We start from the raw sequence: 20,000 nt of genomic DNA on the forward strand, positions 1-20,000 counted from the left end.
GACCAACACAACCACCGACCGACCGACCGAACGTACGCTACGCAGGAAGTACGTCGCTCCTTTTTCCGCTTCACTTCCTCCCTGCGTGTCCGGCGTGATTTTCTTTATGACGCTCGTCACCGCGACCAGCGCGTTGCCAGGGAGCCTATAGGTGAGGTCGCCAGGGACCCCGAGTCTAGTCGTGTAACGAAATGTGACCCTCGCACACACACTCTCGTTCGCTTCTCGCCCTTCTCCTCGGGGAGGAAAAACCACAATCTTGGTATTGGCGAAGAACGCGTTTTGTTTTTCGCGTCCAAACAAAACCGGGGGATGGTCGCTGTGTGTTTGTGTGTGTGCGTAGAGACCACCCGCACCGTGGAATGGTGGGCCGGATCTGGCCGAATCCTTGGCCAAACATCACTGCTCGCGACTGACGATAGCGGTTAAGACACCAGGACTTACTTGGATGTGTCGTCGTCGTCGTCGTCATCGTCGTCGCGGTCGTCAATGTTGTTGTCCCCGTCCTTTGTTGCCGTCGTTGGTGCCGAATCTTGGTTAGCAACCATGGCTGACTGTGTGGCCGAATTTCACTTCCGGATTTTCGGTTTTTGCTGCACTCTTTAGCACGTGCCTCGCGTTTATGACTCTTTTGATGGCTATCGAGCGTGTTGCTGCTGTGGCATGTCCTCATGGTCCAAACGGAATGCAGGTTATCTGGAAGAATTTTTAAAATATTTTTCAATAAATTCACTATTGGTCATGCGTTTGCCAACTCTATTTTGACAACAACACTTTAATTATATTTATGGTTATTTTTTATTACCTTCTATAACATTTTAGTAAGGAATTCTTTAAATTTATTTGAAAACATTTGAATGCGATGATCCTTCTTCGCTTTTGGTAATTAGTCTCGTCATCTGCTTATATAAATATTTATGAGTTGAAACATTGATTTAAATCACTTGTTAAATGGTTTGTCAGTTCAAAGAACCTTATTTTCCTGTTCAGCACCTTTTAGTCCAAATTTTCCAAAATCGTGCCAATCATTTACAGGTCCGGACGTCGACACAAGACGATTCTATCGAGCTCACCAAAAACTGCATTCGCGCCGCTCCAGCACCAACAATGCAGAGGTCAACGAAGCGGAAGCTCACCCCATAAATTGGTGGAATGCTGTACGTCCTTATCTAGTCCAGCAGTGGCTACCGCGGCAAGGTGTTGCAGTTGCATAGCCAACAGACGAGCCCCCGAGAAACACACATACACACACACCTCCAGCCGATAGTTTGTTTTTTGATGCATTTGGATGGCAACATAGCCCACGACTCGAATACCGTCACGGCGTGTGCGGCGGTATCTTTCTCTCTGTCTCGTGTGGGCCGGGCACCGACCGACCGACATGTTCGGCGTGTGCTGCGGGGTTCTAATTTGCATAATCGATTCGCCATCATTCGCCAAGCCCTTCTTTCCCAGGGTTCTATATCAGGCAGAGTATTGTATTTGCAGCCGTCTAACCCGGCTGTGTGGTATGCCAAGAGTAAACTAGAGGGGCAATGGAGCAATGGCAGCATGAAATTCCGTCCAAAAATCCAGACAATACCAGTTGGGTTAGATTTTGAAAACTTTGAAAGTCTCCAGCGATCGACTTCGCGTAATCGAATCGAACGATCAGAGCCCCTAACCTCGCTTCGATTGACTTCCAACGCCTGCCTAGATTTACGCGTTGTCATACTTTCTTCATTAGCTTGACTCCTTGCCTTGTTCCTATCACATTCATCGCGATGTTTGAAGTACAACCGAAAGGGTCCACCTTTCGCACTCGTTTATATATTTTTGTTTAATCGAACATAAAGACCGGCATGGTCCGTGGCCGGTTCACATTCAATCCTCTCCCCCTTGTTTAACCTCAATTTTGTGACGTAGCTAGCCCGGTGCCCGAACGCACCGTGAGCGAAACGAGCGAAACGAGTGAGGGTGAAAGTGTTTTGTTGTTATGCGTATCGCGTGGAAATTGTTTGTCAAAATATGTTTACAATCACGGTTACCATATCCTGCGTCGGGCGCCCCATCGTTCGTAGTCCGCAACGCATGACGACGCAGTACCGCGTTACTATCTCCCGGGCATTATGCTCACCGATATGCAGGGGAATTGTAAATGCTCCTGTCCCGGAACTTCCGTTACGACGAAACGTAGCCTAGTGACGGCTAGGTTTAGTAGGTAACGAGCATACGAGTAAAGAGAAGGGCTGAGCATTCCTATACAAAGCGAGTAACTCGCTTCTTACGATGTCTTTGATACGTTATCAGCACAAACAGACGAAGGCATTCTAAGGTACGATCATATTGTTTTGGACGATTGTCATCTTTCTATCGCCTTTCGCTGACAGTAATTGAGAATTAAAGGAAAACATCGATGCGAATGAATCGTTTTCTTATGCAGTTTATTGGATCAAAAAATCAAAAAGAAAAAGGAGTAGTAACGTGTCACCAACGCATTCAAATTTGGTTTTCCACAATCGTCGTTAAACTGCTTTCTTCGCGAATACCACGCATGCGAGTTAGCCAGTGCGAGCGATATCTTCTTCTCTCATACACCAGATATCCCAATACGCACACCACGGCCACAACCAGTAGCAACATCGTTGCGATGATCCAGCCTTGGTCACCCTGTCCTCGCGCCTCGTCGTTCCCACGCTGAGCCTGCATCTGTGGTTTTGAGAGATAGAGACCGGTCCCGTCCGAGTTGACAATGTTCGCAACCCACTGTTCCATCCGTTTGTCCAGTATCGTAAGCTTCGCTCCGATCTCTTTGGCCATCTCGAGCGCTTTATCCACTTTGAACGACTGCTCGTAGATGCGTTGCTCTAGCTTCTGCGCAGTGAGCTGCTGCTTATCGAGCGTCAGATTGTTGACGTTCTCTATCATGCGCTTCAACTCCTCATTGCTGGAGGAAGAAATGTTCGTACGATTCGACAGCTGCGTGAGTTCCATCTTGAGCTGGGATTCGCGAAGTGCATTGAGATTTGCTTGCAGCTGAAACTGTTGTTTCGTCAAATCGAACAGAGCTGCCTCGAGGCGGGACGTTTGATTGATCGTCCTCAAATGATCATCTCCGTAACGCTTCATATCCGACATTATGTTCTGGAACAACTCCGTAAGAGCAGCATCGTCCGCTCTATCACTCTCGTTGTACGCCGTATGAAGCTCCTCTATAGTGGCAGTCCAGTTACGCGTCTTGTGCTTATCATCCAGGCAGCTGATGCCTTTCACATTAGGCTGATCTGGCTCTGCTTTCAATCTAGTCTCTTTGTAAATCTTTATCGATTGTGCACCACATGAGCGCACCAGTTTGGTAAGATACGTGCAATTCCAGTCATTGCCAGCGATACCGAGCAGCGCGAGCTGAGGGAAATGAGTTTTCATCTGCTCGTAATCGATCGACTTTAGCCGATTGCCATCGAGGTAAAGCGTTTCCAATTTTGTGCAAGAAGTTAAAATATCCAGATCCAAATCGGCCAGCTCGTTAAAAGCCAAATCGAGCCACTCGAGCTGCTCCTGGTGTCCAAACATTCCATGACGTAGGTTAGTAATGTTGGTCTGCTCCAAACCAAGATTCTTTAACTTGGTTAAAGTTGCAAAACTGCTCACGTTGAGTGGTTTCAGTGGATTGACGCCAAGATACAATGTGTGCAGGGAGCGGTACTGAGCAATAGATTCGAGAGATGAAACCGTATTGTTTGTAATGTCCAGTGTATGTAACTGTGACTTGGAAGCATTATCAATCACAATTTCTGAGATTTTGTTATGCGAGCAATAGAGTTCTGCTACCGTCGTCGAAATGTGAAGCTGAGTCAGCTGGTTGTTTATCACTTTCAGCTTATTTACGTGCATATTTGGAAGGCTTAGCTGTTTTATTATGTTTTTGTTTAATACGAGCTCATCTAGGTTGACACCGACCTCGTCGTCAGAGCTCCAGAAGGCTTCTTCCGTAACGTTGGCCAACTGATTGCTTTGCAAATGAACTTCTCTTAGTGCTCCATTTTGAGTAAACAAACCTTTCCCAAGTTCACGTAGCTGATTGTTGGAAAGAACTACGCCCTCGAGGGCTGTCAGCGACACAAACACGCGTCCATCTAGCACTTGCAGACTATTGCTTCCCAATAGTAGCATCTTTAGCATTTCCAGAGAGTCGAAAGCCCGTTCCTCGATAACACTGATGTTGTTGGCGGTTAGATTGAGCGTAAGCAGCTGATAAGCACCCTGGAAGACGAAGTTCTTCAATTCCGCTATACTGTTGTGGGATAGATCCAACACTTGCAGCTGAGATGCACGCTCCAGGCTGTAGCGGGAAATTTGTCGAATGCCACAGTCGCTAAGTACTACCTTTTGCGCATTGAACGTTGAGAAAAGCTTCCTTGGAATGTCCTCCATTTGCGACGAGTCAAAGTAGATAAATAGCTTGTAATGTGCCAAGTAACTGCATGCAAAATCATAGTTTGAAGATTGTGTTATGACCACGTTATCGAACTTTGCATCCTCTGTGTAATCCGGGTTTGTGCAATGGAACGTTTCGCCCTTAACTGCCGAAGCTAAGAGGCCAGCATACCTTGATTGAATAAAGCATAAGAAAGCTAAAATATGAACGACACTTCAACTACCAATTGGTAGCAGTTTCGAAGCAAAACTACTCACAGAGCACCGAAGACTATCAGACACTTTGCACGCATGTTGAATGGCGCAGCTAGCTTCTATTACTGCTCTCCGCTAGCTTCTCGACCGAACTGAGAACTCATATAGAAAAGAAATTGTTCCAGAGACATTCAGCTCTCGAGTGCAGTGCGGTTGGCATGTAGATAAGCTGTATGATACGCGATTTCCTGTGGTTAAGTTCATTTGCAGACTGTCACCAAATGGTACACAAACAAACACAAAGCAGAACGCATCGTCTTTGGTGTATTGGTTCCGATGGAGATCGCAGTCCATGAAATCAAAGGCAAACACGAATGATAATGATGAAAAGCTTATACATTCAAAAGCCTTACTACATTCTTATCTTTTTCATTAATCCATCATTGATAGTATCAGTGATAGGGCCATCTTATCGGTGCATACGCGATGTAGCTCCAAGTCTGATCGTGAATCATCGATTGATAAGATGGCTCACCTTGTCTCACTTGTGTTTCTTCTGGTTTGCATCATCGTACCGTGGATGCCAAGTCAATTCCATCGTTGGCCACAATTTAATCAACCAAAACCCATACTCAGACCGATCAGTCATGAATAAAACAACCACTAATGTGCTCCACAGTTCAGCCCTCATGACCTCATTTCGCATCGCCATGTGAAGACGCTTTTTGGCGCGAATCGCTCCTTCGCATACCCTAGCACAACGAACGCCACTAAGACGCGATAGCGATAACGATGACGCTGGCGTTACATTGCCATGGTTTCTGGTGCGCGAACCTTGAGGGGGGACCTCAAAGAATACGCAAAAAACGGGAATGGAGAGAGAGAGAAAATAAAACATTCAAATCATCGCACATTGTACTAGCACGCATCGACTATTCCTCCCTTTTTCGGTGGGTTTTCCCTCCATTCAAGAGGGGTGACCCGATGCTCCGTTCCTGGTCTGGATTGCTTTCGAAAACCATGCCACCTCTCAGCCGCCATCGAGCATACCCGATGAGTTGTCATGAATAACGTTCTCGAACGCGCACGATTGAAGAGTGATTTCACGACGATTATCGTTGTATTAGCTCGAGGGAGGCAAAAGGAAGCGGGAAGTTTGATCGTTCGACTGTTTACTATCCGTCAGCGACCCCGTTGCCCCTGGGGAGGACCTCCTGGCTTGATAGTAGCTCCAGGAGTTCGGTCCTGGCTCTCGATTGGCACAGAACCACCAAAGGTTAAGGGGAAAGGTTTTTTAAGGGAAAATCATATTTTAAACCAGACAAATAGCACCAGATTATCTGGTGACCTGGTCTAGACGTGCTTTATGGTAGATTTATGCCGACTCCGGTTACTGTGCGGTGGCGTCGATTGAGGTTGGAATGTTTGCTCCAAAGGAATGGCAGAGAGCGCGATATGAGGTAGAAGATGTTCTATTTATTTATCTTTAGCACCTGACTGTTAGCATAACGATCGAAGGTACCTGCTGGTGGCTATGCATCGCACACCGCTTTTAAACGATTTTTTATGACGACAGCTTCCAGCTGCATAGTTTTTTATGATTTTTAACGAACCTTTCGGAGCGAACTGTAGCGGGTAAGGACGCCGATTGGATCGGTACGCCCTTTACCCTCATAGCGGACGCCCATTGCCAAGGGTGCAGTTGAAGCGACCCGATTGCTAGATCGCAAGCCGGTTACACACTGCTACAATTTCAATCAACGCATGCGAAACGATCGTCACACTAGCACCACCAAACGAAAGCAAATAAACAATCGGCAAAGCCCCGTTGGCCCCTTGATTGCCGGCACGCGGTCATTAAGCAATCGGCGACCTCAGCTGTTTGCTCCTTATCGGTGACCGATAGCGCTCACCACCAGACACACTGGCACAAGCAACACTGAAACACTCCAGTCAGCCAGTTTTTTTTTTTTTAGTCAACCGAACCGATCTAGCAGGCGCTTATCAGCCTCAAACAAACCCAGAAAGATGGATGCTTCGATGAGTTAATTTTAAAACAACAACCTAACCTCCCTTTGTTCCGTTCCGCTCCAGGCGAAGCGAGCCCCCCGCACGCGCTGACCTTCGGTCTCGCTTTTTATGACATGGAATGTGTTGCGTTGAACGCCGGCCGGCCGCCCGGCCAGTCGGGCGAGTGATAAGCCCTCACGCCATCAGCGTAATGACATGGGATGCAGTTCCAGCATTGCAAAGCTCGTACGCCTGCCGGAAGACGATTATAGTCGTCGTACCGACGAGCCGTGGCCGCCGCGAGGTTCATACCACGCTATCGCTAGTTCGTGGCGTTAGTCGGTGAGTGGAAGCTGTGGTGTCTAGATCGTGAAGTAGTAGATCGCGCACCATACGTTGGCCGGTTTGTTGTCGTTTCGTGTCTGTGACCTTCCTTATCCCCCCCTCTCGTCTGACCATGGCATTGCGTGTAGCGGCCTGTCTTTATAGCGCTTCTGGCTATCAGCGAGCAGTGCGATGGTCCAGCAGGTAAGCGCAAAGCACCACTCAGCATCGCATCTTATCAATCTCCTTATCAACAAAAAGGTGGCTAGGGGGCAGTTTTGCGTGTAGTGTTTTAGTGCGTGAGGAAGATTCATCTGTACACTGCTCGAATCATCGCGAGTAATGATCCGACCGCGGCCAAACAGTGACAAGCGTGCCAGCAGTGATTGTTGCAAATGAATGATGATATGATAATGATGGTGATGGCGAGGAGCAAGAGCAAGGAGGTTGAACACACACGCGAGATCCGTATCGCTTATTACTTGGCGTGATTTGAGTGATTAAGTTGTTGGACATAAAAAGATGACATGCATATCGGATGACACGATCGCGAAGTGGTTCTCTGATGTACCTTAGATCGAAGATTATTGTCATTGGAATGCATATCGATCATGTGTAGAACACCGCAACGAATTGGATTATAAGCAATTACGATCTAGCTATGACAACGAAGCGTGTAGACATTTAATCGATATCGAGAACATTAAGACAAGATCAAGGACACGAAGAAAAGAGCAGAGACAGAATGCATAATCGTCGAGCGATGTTCATTGATTGCATTTCTTTTTGTCGGTTTTTTGTGCGTTTATTTTACCTTGGCTGCATCTTGAACGATGCTTCATTTTGTTGGAATATTTCCTATCAGACGGTTGTTAATGGCATCCAAAAGGTAATTGAATGACCACCACGATAGGACTTCAGACAGTGATTGTAAATGTTCTGCAATGATTCCTTGTCTGTCTCTCCTTTATGAGCCAGATGACCTTGCTACAGATTTCCAAGAATAGGTCTCCATAAATTACCAGCTGTAAATGATTTTATTCTACTTATTAGTCCAATTCATACTTCGAAGAAGCTACGCAAAGGTAGAGTTTGCTCTAAATTCCCGAACGAAATACATACACTTATGGCTCCTAGTATTGATTCATGCATCTACTTCTCTCATTCTCCGATCTCCTCAATTACACTCAAAAGCATCCATAAAAAGAGCAAACAGCTAATGATTTACATAAATACCTCCGGTCACGGGTGTCACTTCAGATGTCTGCAGACGATTCGCTACCAATCGACCGAACAGCAGAGCACCGGTGATCAGCACGAACGGCGCCAGAGCTACGTGCATCATATCGGCAGCAAACCGCTCGTCTATCGGAACGTCGGTCAGCACCTTCGCATCGCGGCAGAACAATTCCCAAACATCGATGCGGTCGTATCCTGTCACGAAAGCACCCGGCTTTCATTCTCGGCCGTCCTGGACAAGGTACCCCAAAAAAAAGAGACAGTCAGACAGCACGAGACAGCATAAACCGCTCAGTGATGTGACCCCGGGGACCACTTGAGCTAATTAGGAGCTAATTAGGAACTGTCAGCTGATGCCGCCACCGATAAGTTGTCGCGACGGCGTTTGCTTAAGATGGTGGCGCTAGGTGCGCGCGTCTGATCCTGTGTTTGACGATCGTCCTTTCTCTGTTTCTCTCTGGCCACATCGCAGGTAGATCGACTGGCGGCAGCATTCTATCAGCTTGGGCTCCAGAAGGGTGATCGCGTTGCTATCTGGGCACCGAACGGAATCCTCTTTTACCTCGCCAACCTGGCGGTCGCTCGTGCCGGTATGATCTCGGTAAGTTTCGGATGCACTGAATCGTCTGAAGATGGGTTTCGAGCAAGGGAGTGATCATCATCTAGGGTCGCATGTTCGATACAATCCAATCAACGTACGGTCCGATGGCCGTATACACATCCGGATACGTTTCGATGCACTGCTTTGGTCCAAACGACAACAATCCGTACAGAACGTACCGTTCGCTCGGTCCAACGAGCTGCAACGATTGCAGTGGCGTCGCGGCCATGTTAAAGTAGCAGCTCGAGGACTCGGGATTGATGCGTCCGATGCAAATCTGGCCGTAGGTTTTCTCCAGTGGCACATCCTGATCGTTATACGCATCCTGGCACGTGACGGAATCGATCGGACTGGGGAAGCTACGCTGTAGGACCGGCGAGCTGGAGCGCGATAACCATCCCGTGCGAATGTAATACGACGGTTTGTGGCTCTTCAGTGCGGTGGAGAAGGGTAAACAGATGGGTTTGATGTTGTCTGTAAGAAAGGAGACGTGTGTTAGATGATGGACATACAGCTGCAGTTGTACCTGAACATCTTACCCTGGATCACGTTAGCTTCCCCCTGAAGGCGCAGCAGCGCGAGATCATTCGCAAACGCAGGACTATTGAAACCCGGCATTACGACGATCTGCTCGATACCGATCCGCTGGGCCGGTGATTGGCATTGTTGTCTACCACCAACCGATGCACAATCTGGATCCGTTCCCAAGATGTAATCCCCGAGACGAACTGCAATACTTCAAAAGGAAAAACACGAATTTAGTGACCGAGGATGATAACCTGCTGTAGACGAGCCGCTGCTTACATCCGGTACACATTGGAGGGAAGCGTGACGCACTGTGCCGCCGTCAACACGTAGCGCCGACTGATCAATGTCACCTGACAAAGGTCACGCAGTGCGCCGGTGCTGAGCTGCTGATACTCGATCACACCCAGCCACGGGTAACCCTGGAAAACCGGTTTCGCATCTTCGGCCGTACTCGGATAGCTGTTTGCGCCGCAGATATCCAGTGCCAGCAGTTGCTGCCGGTCGATAACGGTGGGCGAGTACGCGATGTTCTGCGTACCGGCCGTATACCGATTAATCCAATCCAGGTACATCGCCACATCACTGAATCCGGCAAAGTCCGCCGATTGACAATTTTGGCCACTAAACGACACGATCCCTCGCACGTACCACCGACCCTCGATCTCGAAGTACATACCACCACCACTATCACCGCCACAGACGGTCGTCCCATTACGGAAACCAGCACAGAACACGAAGCGAGTCAGAACGCGACCAAACAGATCGCGATTACTGTCGAGACAGGTCTGCGTATCGACGATCGGCATGTACGCAACGCGCAGCTGATCCGCAATGGCACCAACCTCCGTGATACCGAAGCCAACGACGGAACCGACGCGTCCTACCAATGGTCCAATCGCTGTATTCGAACGATCCCAAAGACAGATCGGTTGCACGTAATCCGTAAACTGCATGTTGGTGGCCAGTTTGATCAGCGCGATGTCATTCCGCACCGCACTGGCACTGTACTCCTCGTGGACGATGATCTGACCGGCCTGGTGCTCCTGGGTGTGACTTTCGGCCGCGTACAGGAACGTACGGCCAACCTGCACCGACAACCGATCGACCGTGATGATGCCATCCCGTAGACTGACGCAATGAGCCGCTGTTATCAGAGAAGGAGGAAGAGGAAAAGAAGGTATTATTCACTGTTTCAGCGTCCCGAGGATAAGGCCGCTTACCTGTCAGGATGGTGTTCTCGTTGATGATCGTACCACCGCACTGGTACATGAAGATGCGATCGATCCGATGGAAGATAGCCGCATGCCACGGCCACTGGCCTGAGATTGCATCCTCACCGGCGATGATCAGCTTCGCGTAATCTAGCTTCCTTTCGCCACATCCCTGTCCAAACGCACCGTGCTGCACCAAATTCCATACTGCAACGATCACCAAACACGAGCCACTCAACGATCGCACCATCGTGCCGCTCCGTGTCTCTCGATAAGAACGTTCGATCACAACTGACACTCCCGTCTTGGACTTTGCTATTTTGTTGATATTTTGTGTTAGAATGTGTGGCGATGGATGAAAGGTACGCCTTCGATCGAAACCTGTTTTTATTTGTGGGGACACAGAGAGGAACACACCACGAGATGGTCTCGCACATGGCGAGATATCGACGCAATCCGCGGAAAACCAAAAGATTTTGGAATTTCTTCGCATCTCGTGCGGACGTCACGCGTTAACGGAACTGGTTCTGGAGGGTGTTATCGGCATCATTTGTCATTTTGTTGTTCTTCTCTTCTCACAGGTTGGCATCAATCCAGCCTACCAGACACCGGAGCTGGAGTACTCGTTGAACAAGATCGGTGCCAAAGCGATCATCGCACCCGAAGGATTCCGGCAGGCGAACTACTATGGCATGCTGTCCCACATCGCACCGGAACTAGCGTCCTCTCAGCCTGGTCAACTCGTCAACAAAGCGGTTCCTTCGCTCAAGAGCGTCATCATCGATAGCGAGAAGAAGCTACCGTAAGTTTCATGCGGAGTAATCTGGATTCAAGTTTAATTCATTGACCTCCAACAGGGGTGTGATCAAGTTTAGCGAACTGTTTGGGCTGCCAGGTGAACGGGACATCGGTGCAATCGAGCGGCTGCAGTCGAAGATCTGCCCCGATGCTGGCGTCAATTTACAGTTCACTTCGGGCACAACGGGAGCTCCTAAGGCCGCGCTTATGTCTCACTTTGGATTCGTCAACAATGGACTGCATATTGGTGAACGGAACGAGCTGAACCGGAAGGAGCAGCGCATGTGTGTCCAGGTGCCACTGTTCCATGCGTTCGGTATGGTGATCGCCATCATGACGGGCATCTCCTATGGTTCCACCGTCGTACTGCCATCGGCCGGCTTCAAGGCAGCCGATTCATTGGCCGCCATCATGCGAGAAAGGTATCCGAGGGTTCCTGCAAAACAAAAGAAGGGGTTCAACGCAACTCATCCTGGATGGTCTTTCCTTGGTCCTGTTTCAGGTGTACCGTGATCTTGGGAACACCGACGATGTACGTTGATCTGGTGCGGCGTATCGTTGAGACGGGTGCTCAGCTGGAAACGCCGGAGATAGCGGTCACCGGAGGTGCCACGTGTTCGCCGAAGCTCTTTGCTGACATCAAGAATGCCCTCGGTGTCCGGAAGGTGAAGACGGTCTTCGGTATGACGGAGACGACGGCGGTCATCTTTCAGTCGCTGTTCGAGGAAACGCCCGAAGATGTACAGCAGACCGTTGGGCATGTAACGGATCATTATGAGGCGAAAGTGATTGACAAAGAGGGCCATACGGTACCGTTTGGGGTAGCCGGTGAGCTGTGTGTACGCGGGTATGGCACGATGCTTGGATATTGGGCGGATGAAAAGAAGACGAAGGAAACGATCGATGCCGATCGGTGGCTACGGACTGGCGATCAGTTTATGTTGCGTGAAGATGGCTATGGTAGGATCGTGGGGCGGCTGAAGGAGGTCGTGATTCGTGGCGGAGAGAACATTTACCCGAAGGAGGTCGAGGACTTCTTGAACACGTACCCCAAGATCCTTGAGGTACACTGCGTCGGAGTGCCCGATGAACGGTTAGGAGAGGAAATGTGTGCGTTCGTGAGGCTCAAGGATCCGTCTGAGACGATCGACCGGGAGGAGCTAAAGAGGTTCTGTGAGGGACACCTGGCCTACTATAAGGTGCCACGGTATGTGCGCGTGTTAAACGAACTCCCGAAAACAACATCCGGAAAGGTGCAAAAGTTTAAGCTGGTCGAACTGTTTGCGAAGGAACAGCAAGGTGTTAGTCAATAAAGAAGGTGTTGAAAAAGTAAATCTTTGTGTTTACGGACGTTGTCTGTGATTATGATGATGTAAAAGTGTTTAAAAAGAGGGTCGTCGTCTTTCGTCTTTACCATTTCGATGTTCCCCTGATATACCTCTAACTCTATAGCTATTGGATGATTTACTGAAGTCCTGAGACAATAGATCAGATTCGATGGATCATTAAACTCGTAATCAAGTAAAGATCGAACAGACTGTGTCGTCAATGTTCTGTAATCCCTCTGGTGTTCCCCAGGGAAGCAATCTGGGTCCGTTATTGTTCCCGCTGTTCATTAATGATGTCTCTTTCTGTCTTCCTTCTGAGTGTCACCTTATGTATGCTGACGATTTAAAGTTGTTTGTTCCGGTACATGATTCGACTGACTGCCAGTATCTCTAATCACTACTTGATATATTTGTTGGATGGTGCCAGGTTAATCATATGTGTCTCAACATCAGCAAGTGCCTTGTGATCTCATTTTGTAAGAAATCACATCCAGTGATGGCTGATTACCGCTGTGGCTCCTCGGTGATTGCACGTGTTGACGCTGTTCGCGATCTAGGTGTTACTCTCGACCGCAAGTTGTCATTCACGTTGCACTATAAGAATATAGTATTGCGGGCACTGAAAATGCTAGGATTCGTGATCCGTATGAGTTCAGAATTCCGCGATGTCATGTGTCTCAAATCATTGTACTGTTCACTTGTTCGTCCGATTGTCGAGTTTGCGTCTATTGTGTGGCACCCACAATATCAGTGTTGGACGGACAGGATCGAATCCATTCAGCGGAAGTTTACCATAGTGGCTATCTTTAAGCTCGGGTGGTACTCATGGCAAAATATCCCCGATTATAATACACGTTGCCTACTTTTGGGTCTCAGGTCTCTTGAGCATCGCCGTGAGGCTGCTCAAGCCCTCTTTGTATTCAATGTTTTAACTGCTAATGTTGATTCTCCGTCCCTCTTGTCCCAGTTGAGGTTGTTTGTCCCGGATAGACGCCTGCGCAGGCGGACCGATTATGAGCTTTCGTTGTTTTCACGTTCTTCACTGTTCGGTTCGAATGATCCGTTGCTTGTTATCTGTCGTTCGTACAACAAATTCTCGTCACTACTTGACTACAACATGTCTGTCGCATCGTGCCGGAACTCAGTTAATATTGCCCGTATTTAAGTCTGTGTGGTCATCATTATGATACACGCATTTGACTATGAATAGCTTAGGATGCCCACTAATTGTATATTAGATTTAACGAATTAGATTTAAGTTATTAAAAGGTCAAGTAGGCATATTAGCCCGTTGACCAAATACAGACAAATAAATAAATAAATAAGTAAGAACATGGTAATCACTACCAGCATTTTCATCGAAATCGTTTTTAACGGCTCAAAATGAGTGTAACTTGAAGAGTGCTGTGCTGAGTCAATATGTTACGAGATTCTCGCCCACACATTTCCACTTGCACTGCGGTTTGTAGAAAATACTGAGCGATAAGACATTGGTGTCTATTCCCGTCAGGCGTTACTTGACGCCTCAGGCGTCAAATTCATTTTTGTTCATTCTCGAGTTCCTTATCGCCTAAGAAAATCACCCAGGCGATCGCCTTTTTGCTGGTGACAGCAGACGTTTTCTTCGGGGAAATAATCGACGAACCTCAAAAAATCGTTGAACACGACTGAGACGTCAAGTAACGCCTGACGGGAATAGGCACCATTGTCATGTATAACACCAGTTAAAGACAGCTGTAGTCTGGTATCATCATGTTGCGGATGGCAACACATTTCGTTGTTGTTTTACAAAGCATGGCGAGCAGAAACTATCGACCGGATATGCTTATCAGCAGCATAGCAACATAACTTTAGTTAAGCTGTTCATAGTGGTTTGCATGTCATTTGCAGTTCTGACCCAAACAAGAAAAGGTGCATCATCGTTGTCCAAAGCGTTTCTCAGCCATGGATCGTGTAGTTTGGGGCGTACTGGGCTCTTTGATCATTGCTGTGTCCGTTGCTGTGTTCATTGTGCGGCTGAATGGAGAAAACAATTCAAAAGTGCTTCAAGAACAAAGAGAATCAATTGCAGAATATCGAGTGGAGTTGGAACTGATCCATGATCTACTGAGCAAGATGCAGCAAGAGATGAATGAAACAAAGTGGAACTTTGAGGTGCAAAAGCCTATTACATTCGAACTGTTGGGCAAGATGCAGCAAGATATTCAAACTCAAAGGAAGGAGATCGCAAATGATCGCGAGAAGGTGTCGAAGTGGCAGGCAGAGTTTCAAACATCGAGCAAGACGATTGAAAATGAAACATCACATATTTTGAAGGATGCTTTGCGAGTTATTCCAGCCAATCGAAAATTGCTAGAGCAAAGCATCGAATTACTGCAGCAAGATATGAAAAAGTGCCAAGAAGCAATCGCAGACAATCGGGCAAAACAGGAACTAAACAGCAAATTAATTGAAGACATGTCGCAAGTACTGATCGAATTGAAATCAGAATTATCGACGCAACGAGATGAAGCCAGCAACAATCGAAACGAAAACCTCAAACAAATGCAGCAAGTAAAAAGCGATCATGAGCAGATGCGCTCAATAATGAATATGCATCCTGGTCCATATCGGTCCTGCAAAGATGTGCACAGAAAATCGTCTGGAAAATATTATATCCGTGGAAAGGACGTTTTCGATTCGTTCGTGGCTTATTGTGAGCAGGATAAGGCTGGTGGAGGATGGATGGTCATTCAACATCGCTTCGACGGATCACTTAGCTTCGATCGCAACTGGACGGACTACAGAAATGGATTTGGTGAAGTTGAAGGCGAGCATTGGCTCGGACTAGAGCGAATTCATCAGTTTACGAAGGAACACGATTGTGAGCTGCTGATCGAGATGAAGGATTTCTACGATAACTATAAATACGCGAAGTACTCCTCATTTGCCATCGGAAGCGAAAGCGAGCAGTACAACCTGACAACTGTGGGAGAGTATAGAGGCACGGCGGGGGATTCACTAAAATATCACAAAGGAATGAAGTTTTCGACCCCAGATAGAGATAACGATATTGCCGAAAGTAATTGTGCAGTAAAATTTCAAGGAGGATGGTGGTTCTACAAATGTTACCATGCATTTCTCAATGGATTGTATCAAAATGATAGTGGACGAAATGAGAAAATAATTGCCTGGAATGCTTTCAGCCATGATTATCGAGGATTAAGCTATTCTAGAATGATGATACGTCCATTGAACTAGCAATGACGAAACGGAATGCCCAGAAATCAGAAAAATACACTGACATGCTGTTAACTGAAAATTTAGCAGCAATCAAATTATATTTTCCATAGATCTATTTACCAATATGACCTATTCCAGAATAAAAGCTTTATGGACATTATGCACTATAGTAAGCAAATTAATAATGCCGTATTGCCGTACCAAATTAATGTGAGTAACAAGTGCTAACGGGTTGTTACCTTCGCGTTTGTACACATTGTTTCGCTTCGCAAATCATTCGCTCTCGCGCTCCCAAAACATCGAGACGAAGCGCCGCACCGATTGTTATTTGCGTTCAAAATTTGTTTTTGCCTCAGCGATAAGATGTTGTTCTCGTGTAGCACACCAGCTACAAATAATATTGGTTGGTTTTTTATAATGTTTCGAGTGGCAACTAGACGTCTCGTCATCATTCTGGCATGGAGAGTAGGACCTATTATCGGTAACTAATAGGGTTTTATGGTTAGTTTATCATCAGCATTAGAACAACAACGTCTATGCTTTGAAGAGTCAAAGTACTTTAGCGAGTTATCGCAGTTATTTGTGTAACAGTTGTGTTTCTGCCCCTGACAAGACCAGCTGCGTGATTTTTGTGCAAAGTGTTTCTCAGTTATGGATCGTGTAGTTTGGTGCATATTGTTAGCCTTCCTCATTGCTTCGATCAATGTTGAATCGAAAGATGAAAATAAAAGAGGGGATGTACATTTCGTACATCTTAATGCAGCAGAGTCATCAGCCGTATCGGGACTAGCTTTGGAAATGATCCTCTCCAGACAGGATAACATGCTACATCAAATTCAAAAGATACAACAAGACGTTCAAGAACAATGTAAAATCATCTCAGATGACCAACAGCAGAACACACACACCCTTAGACTACTGGGCGAGATGCAGCAAGAAATGCAACAGCAAAAAAAGGATGAAACACATCAACACATAAAATCGCAAGAGGCAATTGCGGAAATTCGAGCCAAAAAGGACGAGAACGAAATGTTGTTGGGTGATATTTCACAAAAACTGAACACATTGAAATCAGACTTATCAACACAACGAGAGGAAATCAGCAGAAATCGAAACGAAAACCTCAAACAGATGGAGCAAGTAAAAAGCGATCAAAAGCAAATGCTCTCAATGTTAAATATTCATCGCGGCTCATATCGCTCCTGCAAAGATGTGCATACGAAAGCGTCTGGAATGTATAATATCCGAGGAAAGGACACTATGGATACATTCGTAGCTTATTGTGAGCAGGATAAGGATGGTGGAGGATGGATGGTTATTCAGCATCGCTTCGACGGATCACTCAGCTTCGATCGCAACTGGACGGACTACAAAAATGGATTTGGTGAAGTCGATGGCGAGCATTGGCTCGGACTAGAGCGAATTCATCAGTTTACGAAGGAACACGATTGTGAGCTGCTGATCGAGATGAAGGATTTCTACGATAACTATAAATACGCGAGATACTCCTCATTTGCCATCGGTAGCGAGAGCGAGCAGTATAACCTGAAGATTCTGGGAGAGTATAGAGGCACGGCGGGGGATTCATTAAGATACCACAAAGGAATGAAGTTTTCGACCCCAGATAGGGATAATGATTTGAAACCAAATTTTAATTGTGCAACAATTTTCTCAGGTGGATGGTGGTTTAAAGATTGCCATTTCGCGTTTCTGAATGGATTGTATCAAAATGTTAGTGGACAGAATCAGAGTCTAATTACCTGGATTAGTTTCAGCAACGAATATCGCGGCCTAAGCTACTCTCGAATGCTGATACGTCCGTTGAACTAACAAACGACGATACGGAATGCCAAGAAATAAAAAAAATTAAGCTGATAAAAGTATGTCAGCAAATATTTCCATATATCTATGTACCAATATGATCTATTAAAGAATAAATCGATCGAAGCACCCCACGCGAACTCCTGAGTGAGGCGCTTTTTATGGAAGACTCTGAGATGAGATTTTTGAAATCTGTATCGCTCTCATTTTTGTTTCACGGAAGGTTCTGTATTCGAGGGAAAATGTGAAATTGATTTTCCCACTCTCCCGTTGTACTGAATAATATAAACCATAAAAAAGAACGAAATCATTTAACTAATCCCAACAAAATGAATACGGATAACACGAAAAGTCAACAGTCTTCGGATAGTTTTTGCAAAAACTCAGCGAAAAGACATCTTTTTAATATTTCTTGCAATATGCAGTACAAGTTGCAATTTCATCTGTATTTGTATTGTTTAGTTATGTGATCACCAGTTTAGCTTTTTTGTTTTCGCCATTTCGTTAGCTGCGTTAGCTCGACGCGATTACCCACTAAATGTCTGCTTCCTCCTCCTTCTCGTCCTTCGTCGCTCGCGCTTACATTCATGCTTAACAAACATTACTTTACATTACTCTTGCTTTGGGATTACAATATGTTCGGCTTTCTAGATAGAATCGTAGCGTTATTTCATCCTCACATCATCATTAGCGCACAAACATACACACACGCGCGCGGTTCTCCCTGTTTCATGTTTTCTCCGTTTGCATCACTACCCGCTAATCACCATCCGCTCCTAATTTCAAAAATCGAACATTAAGTAGATTAGTTTTGGGTGTTTTGTTTCTTGTTTCTCTGCCTCGGTCTTCTAACGTGTCTTGTGTTGGTGAGAGTTGTGCACTCCAATTTGATTATTGTATTTTACCCCTTTGCTGATGGGTTTTCCAAATCCAAAACAATCCACGAAATCCCCTAGCCTCAGCACTTGTCGCACTGTAATCAGTGTCTAGGGTTCGTGGTTTTTATGCAGCGGTATTTCCAAACGTTTAGTAGCGGATCTCAACGCTCTGTACAGTGTAATCATGCTTGCCGCATGTTCTTTTCCAAAACACAATCCAAATTGAATAAAATCTTACAAACGAAGCGCCCACCGAAAACCTATCCGCGAGCCTTCCAATAAATGGTTTCAACAACAAGGCAACGGTTTTTCATTTATGATAAAAGTTGGAAAGCCAAACTCGATGAGAAAGAAGAGCAAAAATGTACAAAAAGACTCTAGCCTCGGCTTCAGCTGCTATTTATAGGGCTAATATAGGGGCTCACACCGCAGGACACAACATATAAATAAGTTTCTTTCTCGTTGTATACCCACTGTGTACACCTATGACCATGGTTCACCCAAAAATCGTATTCCATCTCATGAGGCCGGATCGCGGTCGAAACATTCTAACACGCCGGCTTTCGAATAAACTATTTGATTTACAAACAGAAGCACGGCATCACGGCTCCACAGCTCGGCCGCATCCACAAGCACCACACACGTCTTTACATCCATGACAGTTTCTAGCTCCGGAACGGTTCCACCTTCTCCAGGATCCGTTAGCAAAGGGGATCGATCGTAGGGAACAGATCGCATAACCATAAATCCACACAGAAAAAAAAACCAAAGCTGTGGCTCTCTTTCAATTAGCTGGTTGCTTTTATCTTTTCTGTTATTTTCTGTTACTTGGCTTGCATTTTTTGAAGAACGCTAACACTAGGACCCTGGTATTATACACGTTAAACACGATCATTAAACACGAAACAAGAAGCTTACACACTAAAAAATAAGGGAATTCTCGTAAACAACTAATAAGAAACGCGAGAAACTAAGTCAACTAAGAACCGGAATCAATCTTCTATACTTAAGCAGGGAAAAGCTGTTCAAGGAAAAGGGGGCCTCGTGCCGAGGAGACTCTAAATGGGTTGGGGAGGGGGGGGGGGGGGTCGGGCAGGTTGAGGTGTGAGGGGGAGAGTGTGGCCCTTTTCATTTTTACATTCCGATCATATGCTAACCCTCTCTCTATGCTGGACTTTTGGTTTTCTTTAAGAAACAGTCGCTAGTCCTCTTCTTATCGTCTCCACGCTCTCCGGGTCTCACCAATCTCTTCATAGCTCTGGGTAGGGGGAGGGGGGGGAGTTTTATGCTTAGAAACTGTCATCGTCGTGTCATACGATCGATTCCGAAGCCGGATCCTCACCATCCTCCGACCAGCTCACCTCCATCGGCGTATCATTACCCTCGTTACCTCCGTTCAGACTGGCCACGATCTTCTTCATGAGCGCGT

The 20,000-nt window shown here is 46.5% G+C and overlaps 5 protein-coding genes across 9 annotated transcripts in view; 3 read left to right on the top strand and 2 right to left on the bottom strand.

Moving 5' to 3' along the window:
- Nucleotides 1-2,408: 2,408 nt before the first annotated feature.
- On the bottom strand, nucleotides 2,409-4,755 carry LOC125951813 (probable serine/threonine-protein kinase pats1). Its single transcript, XM_049680877.1, has 2 exons — nucleotides 4,675-4,755; nucleotides 2,409-4,588 (listed from the first exon to the last, which is right to left on the bottom strand). Exons 1-2 carry the CDS (start codon nucleotides 4,707-4,709, stop codon nucleotides 2,479-2,481), a joined length of 2,145 nt encoding a protein of 714 aa, XP_049536834.1. The 5' UTR covers nucleotides 4,710-4,755; the 3' UTR covers nucleotides 2,409-2,478.
- Nucleotides 4,756-6,973: 2,218 nt separating this feature from the next.
- On the top strand, nucleotides 6,974-12,648 carry LOC125951819 (medium-chain acyl-CoA ligase ACSF2, mitochondrial). Its single transcript, XM_049680886.1, has 6 exons — nucleotides 6,974-7,149; nucleotides 8,206-8,425; nucleotides 8,657-8,785; nucleotides 11,106-11,326; nucleotides 11,382-11,744; nucleotides 11,825-12,648. The coding sequence occupies exons 1-6, from the start codon at nucleotides 7,079-7,081 to the stop codon at nucleotides 12,633-12,635; spliced, it is 1,815 nt and encodes a 604-aa protein (XP_049536843.1). The 5' UTR covers nucleotides 6,974-7,078; the 3' UTR covers nucleotides 12,636-12,648.
- Nucleotides 12,649-14,567: 1,919 nt separating this feature from the next.
- Nucleotides 14,568-15,890, top strand: LOC125959636 (fibrinogen-like protein A). Its single transcript, XM_049692464.1, has one exon. It carries the CDS (start codon nucleotides 14,595-14,597, stop codon nucleotides 15,888-15,890), a length of 1,296 nt encoding a protein of 431 aa, XP_049548421.1. The 5' UTR covers nucleotides 14,568-14,594.
- Nucleotides 15,891-16,779: 889 nt separating this feature from the next.
- LOC125951834 (microfibril-associated glycoprotein 4-like) lies at nucleotides 16,780-17,712 on the top strand. Its single transcript, XM_049680907.1, has one exon. It carries the CDS (start codon nucleotides 16,800-16,802, stop codon nucleotides 17,700-17,702), a length of 903 nt encoding a protein of 300 aa, XP_049536864.1. The 5' UTR covers nucleotides 16,780-16,799; the 3' UTR covers nucleotides 17,703-17,712.
- A 398-nt stretch (nucleotides 17,713-18,110) lies between these two features.
- LOC125951801 (microtubule-associated tumor suppressor 1 homolog) overlaps nucleotides 18,111-20,000 on the bottom strand; it is a 72,264-nt gene continuing 70,374 nt past the window's right edge. For all 5 annotated transcript variants that reach the window (XM_049680856.1, XM_049680855.1, XM_049680854.1 and 2 more), the window contains one exon: nucleotides 18,111-20,000. This exon is cut by the window's right edge and continues 1,517 nt beyond it. In XM_049680856.1, coding sequence (XP_049536813.1) covers nucleotides 19,882-20,000 — 119 coding nt within the window. In that variant the 3' untranslated portion in view covers nucleotides 18,111-19,881.

Source organism: Anopheles darlingi, chromosome 2 (assembly GCF_943734745.1).
Source record: "Anopheles darlingi chromosome 2, idAnoDarlMG_H_01, whole genome shotgun sequence".
In the NCBI taxonomy this organism is placed as follows: Eukaryota; Metazoa; Arthropoda; class Insecta; order Diptera; family Culicidae; genus Anopheles; species Anopheles darlingi.

Coding starts and splice junctions, on each gene's coding strand:
- LOC125951813 (XM_049680877.1), bottom strand. CDS start 4,709: ATGCGTGCAAAGTGTCTGATAGTCTTCGGTGCTCT. Junction 4,589..4,674: donor CTGATAGTCTTCGGTGCTCT/GTGAGTAGTTTT, acceptor TATTCAATCAAG/GTATGCTGGCCTCTTAGCTT.
- LOC125951819 (XM_049680886.1), top strand. CDS start 7,079: ATGGCATTGCGTGTAGCGGCCTGTCTTTATAGCGCTTCTGGCTATCAG. Junction 7,150..8,205: donor GCAGTGCGATGGTCCAGCAG/GTAAGCGCAAAG, acceptor GTGTCACTTCAG/ATGTCTGCAGACGATTCGCT. Junction 8,426..8,656: donor TCTCGGCCGTCCTGGACAAG/GTACCCCAAAAA, acceptor GCCACATCGCAG/GTAGATCGACTGGCGGCAGC.
- LOC125959636 (XM_049692464.1), top strand. CDS start 14,595: ATGGATCGTGTAGTTTGGGGCGTACTGGGCTCTTTGATCATTGCTGTG.
- LOC125951834 (XM_049680907.1), top strand. CDS start 16,800: ATGCAGCAAGAAATGCAACAGCAAAAAAAGGATGAAACACATCAACAC.